General features: G+C 40.5%; 1 protein-coding gene across 1 annotated transcript; it reads right to left on the reverse strand.

Moving 5' to 3' along the window:
• Positions 1-3008: 3008 nt before the first annotated feature.
• LOC148880839 (uncharacterized) lies at positions 3009-4332 on the reverse strand. The gene is made up of 2 exons (XM_088977342.1): positions 3302-4332; positions 3009-3219 (listed from the first exon to the last, which is right to left on the reverse strand). Exons 1-2 carry the CDS (start codon positions 4330-4332, stop codon positions 3009-3011), a joined length of 1242 nt encoding a protein of 413 aa, XP_088833468.1.
• Between the last annotated feature and the right edge of the window lie 521 nt (positions 4333-4853).

A 4853-nucleotide genomic window follows, 5' to 3' on the forward strand; every position in this document is an offset into this window, starting at 1 on the left:
TAAATTATGGTTTTGAAATGATTTGCACAAGGTTTTAATTCCCAGGATCCATACTTGAGAGAGTGCAACACTGTTCCTTGTAGCCGAGGGAGAGGTCCTCTCTTTTCGGGCAGTGTTTGATCATTATGGGCTGAGAGGTTAAGTGTAAGACCATTGAGGATAATACCTGATGGGCTAATCTTGCATCTGCCCACAATCCCTGGGTGTTACAAGGTGGCTTGGCCCAGGGACCACTTAGGGTAAGTGTTGGGCCCATAGAGCCCATCTGATGGGTTTCAAGGGGTGCACTGTCTATAACAGTGTATTCGGCCAGGCCTTGTAACAAAGGCTGGGCTGAACCCATGTGGCTGATGTGTAGTGAAAGAATGGTAGGATCCATCTTATGGACGCCATAAAGGTTGCAGAATGGGTGGGCGAATTTCAAAAATTTTCCTACATTCTCCCAACTGGGAATCATATTCCCTAAATTTAGAATACAATATTCAAGGATCCTAATTGAACCATAATCAAACCATATCTGTACCAAAAGACAAATGGGAGGAATATACCTTATCCGGAGAAGCACTATCTCCCAAAGTTGGTGTTCACGCCCAAAGAATGCTTCAAAATCCGTTCCTGCTAAAGATGACACAGCTGTGGATGGAACAGAACCAGCAGGGTGCGTCCTACACACTGGATCCTTCGTAAGTATCCTCTGGAAGCACTAAACATTGAATCTATTTCAGTCTTTCTTGCAAGACTGATGTCAAGAACAGATTTCTTGACTTTCTTTTCTGCAAAGATCTAATCTTGCAAAGGAGATGGTGGCGGCAGGAGGAGAACTCTAAAGGCGAAAAGGCTGAATTGCCTTTTTTCTTTTTCTAGAGTATGAGATCTAATCTCAATTCGCAGGAACCTTTCTTGCGATTTCTCTTGGTTCGAAATCTGTTGTATTTCTCTCCCTTTTTTTTGGTTAGGGTTTCTCCTCCTTTCTTTTTTGGTTAGGGTTTCTTTGTATGGCGTGGGACCCAAGCATTGATCTACACACCAGCCACATGGGTTCGGCCCAGCCTTTAATACAAGGCCCAGCCGAATTCACTGAAAAACTCAATGAACCCCTTGAGTCCATCATATGGACCCTATGGGCCCAACACTTACATTAAGTGGTCCCTGGGTCAAGCCATCTTATAAAAACCCAGGGACTGTGGGCAGGTGCAAGATTAGCCCATCAGGTATTATCCTCAATGGTCTTACACTTAACCTCTCAGCCCTTAATGATCAAGCACTGCCCGACAAGAGAGGACCTCTCCCTCGGCTGCAAGGAACAGTGCCGCACTCTCCTCTCACATGGATCCCGGGAATTAAAACCATTTGCAAACAATTTGAAACCGTACAAATATATTAATTTTGCAAAACAAAATTCCAACGATTGAAATCAACTGCCGACAGTTTGGTTTCCATCAGAGAGAGTGCATTCCCGATCATTACCCTTTGTCTGACAAAGTGGCTGATTCTGTCACTATGATCACCCACTCAGATGAATTCTCAAACTGCCCCAACATACCCAGGTTTTGATCCCCGCTAAGGATCTCACTGATTGGCATATCAAAGGCAGCCTGATCCAACACCTAGTGAAGTGTCATAATCGAGTCTAGGGATCAGGTGTAACTTTCCAGTTTTGCCCATCTATCTCCAAGGTCCAAGGCAATACTGGAAATCTGGTTCAGTTCAAGGATTCAAGTAATCCCATACTGCATGTGCCTCGGGTCTTACCCTGGTGGCTGAGACAGGCCATCCCAACACTTGGTGGCACACCAGTATCAGCCTTGGCAGGATAAATCTCCCCAGACTTATCCAACGGCTGTGAACATTTAAAACTAACACGAGTCTCTATAAATGTCCAGTTTTAGGGTTTTACACAGAATTAAACCAAACAACATGAATCAAACATGCACTTTATTTATTTCCACTAAATAACAAAAGTACATCAAATCAGATTGAAGCTAAGGGCATACAAAAACTGTCTAACATGTAGATCAATGTTTGGGTCCCACACCATACAAGGAAGCCCAACTGGGCAGCAGTTTGGAAGGCTAAATCAATACATAATTCTAATTGGGCCTTAAGCCCATTTCGAACTGGGCTAATCTGATTGGTCACTTAAGGGGCGAATTCTGAGATAAGTCCTTGAGAAACCATCGATAAAATCCTGCATGTCCAAGAAAAGAATGAACTTCCCGTACACTTGTGGGATAAGGTAAGGATTTAATAACATCTATCTCAGCTTTATCAACTTCAATTCCCTTAGAAGAGACTACATGTCCCAAAATGATTCCCTGATCAACCATGAAATGACATTTTTCATAATTCAAAACAAGGTTCTTTTCTATGCATCTTTTAAGCACTTTTGTAAGGTTGGATAGACACGAATCTAAAGAATCACCATAGACAGTGAAATCATCCATAAATACCTCTATGATCTTCTCCACATAATCTGAAAATATACTAACCATACATCTTTGAAACGTGGCAGGAGCATTGCAAAGACCGAATGGCATGCTTCGGTAAGCAAATGTACCAAATGGGCATGTGAAGGTAGTCTTTTCCTGGTCTTCTAATGCAACTGGAATTTGATGAAAACCTGAATAACCATCAAGACAACAATAGTGAGATTTACCAACTAATCTTTTAAGCATTTGATCGATAAAAGGAAGCGGGAAGTGATCTTTTCTAGTTAATGAATTTAGCTTCCTATAATCTATACAAACCCGCCACCCATTTTGAACTCGAGTGGGCACTAACTCACCGTCTTGATTCTCAACCACTGGTATACATGTTTTCTTTGGAACCACCTACACTGGACTTACCCACTTACTATCCGAAATCGGATAAATTATTCTGGCATCTAGAAGTTTTAAAACTTCTTTCTTTACCAATTCCATCATAAGTGTTGAGCTCATACTACAGGTTTAGAATCTTCCTCCAATAGAATTTTATGCATGCATCTAGATGGACTTATCCCCTTTATATCAGCTACAATCCATCCAATCGCCTTTGCACTCCTTGAGCACTCGAATAAGCTTTTCTTCTTCTATAGCATTAAGTTTGGAAGAGGTTATTACAGGAAGTGTCTCCCCCTCTCCTAGGAACATATACTTTAGATGATTCGGCAATGATTTCAGCTCCAATTGTGGTGCCTGCACAAAAGATAGAAGGAGTTTTGTGTGAGATGGAGGCAAGCTAATAAAAGACACATTATGAGTTGTAGGTTTAAGAGATTCCAACTCAAAAGTTGTGTAGTAATTCAGGATTTAGCACAAACTCCGTTGCAGCTTTTTGTAATTCTTTACGATCAAAACCGTTGTTAAGTGCAACCTTCAATGCATCTTCATCATCCAATTCAAAAGTTTGCTGCACTAAAGAGTCAATAATATCTATAGAAAAAACAGAATGTACATCACTAGGATATCTCATACCATCATAGATATTAAAATTGACAATCTCACCATCAAATTCCATGGTTAGTGTCCCCTTATGCACATCGATTTTAGTCTTCGATGTCTTAAGAAATGGTCTTCCCAAAAAAATTGGAGTTGAATTAGAAGAATTATCTTCTTCCATATCAATCACATAAAAATCAGCAAGAAAGACCAAATCATTGACTTGAACTAACACGTCCTCCAAAACCCCCTTCGGATATATAGTGGATCGATCAGCAAGTTGTAGAATCACACCAATTTCTTTCAATGGTCCAAGATTCAAAGTTGTGTAAATAGAACGAGGCATGGCATTTATTGAAGCTCCTAAATCTAACATTGCTCTTTCAATCTTAACATTTCCTAACTTACAAGGGATAGTAAACATACATGGATCCTTACATTTAAGAGGTAATTTCTTTTGGAGGATTGCTAAAACATTCTCCCCTATATGGACTTTCTCATCACCTTTCAGCTTTTTCTTAGCAGTACACAACTCCTTGAGAAATTTAGCACAGTGAGGTACTTGCTTAATTGCATCAAGGAGGGGAATATTTACCTCAACCTTGCGAAATATCTCAAGAATATCCTTCTCTTGCTCTCCTTTCTTGGACTTTGCAAATCGGCTAGGAAAATGTGGAGTTGTCACTATGGCTTGGGGTTGTTTGCTGCTTGGATCTTTCAATTGTCTGTCTTGATTTTGTGGTGGTAATACTTCCTTTTCGATTTCTTCTTTAATTACACGCTTGGGTACTTCGTTGCTAGGCTTTTTCAACTCTTTTCTACTTCTTAAAGTAATTGCACTAGTATTCTGCTTGGGGTTGACTACGATTTGTGAGGGTAATTTTCCTGATCCTTGAGATTCCAATCGATTCATAGCAGTCACCAATTAACTCATCTGATTTTCCAAGTTTTGGATGCTTGTCCTTGTCTCCTATTGAAATTGTTATGTGTTAGTGGCGAGTGCTTTAACAATTTCATCTGAAGACATACCTGGTTTAGAAGATGAGTGTTGTGGAGCCAGTTGTCTAGCTTGATATTGTTGTTGGAAACCAAAGGGCTTGGCTCCATAGCTAAGATTAGGATGACCCCTCCATCCGAAATTGTAAATATTTGAATAGGGATCTAGGGATCGCATCTCCTTTGTGGGAATCCTCCAACAACATTGGCTTGTTCATAGGGTTCATCTTGAAGTATAGGGCACATGTCGGTTGGATGACCCATAGTAGAACAAATGGCACAAGTCTTCACTTGTTGTATGTGACCCACAACCATTTTTTTCCACAAGAGAAGTGAAAGTGTCTAATCATTGATCAATGGGAGAAGTACTTACCTCATTAACTCTCCTTGGGATGGAATCTTGTCTATTGCCAAATTGTTGTGCATTGGCAGCCATGT

The sequence above is a fragment of the Nelumbo lutea genome, chromosome 1, assembly GCF_056320005.1.
Source record: "Nelumbo lutea isolate HS-2025 chromosome 1, American lotus-T2T, whole genome shotgun sequence".
NCBI lineage: Eukaryota > Viridiplantae > Streptophyta > Magnoliopsida > Proteales > Nelumbonaceae > Nelumbo > Nelumbo lutea.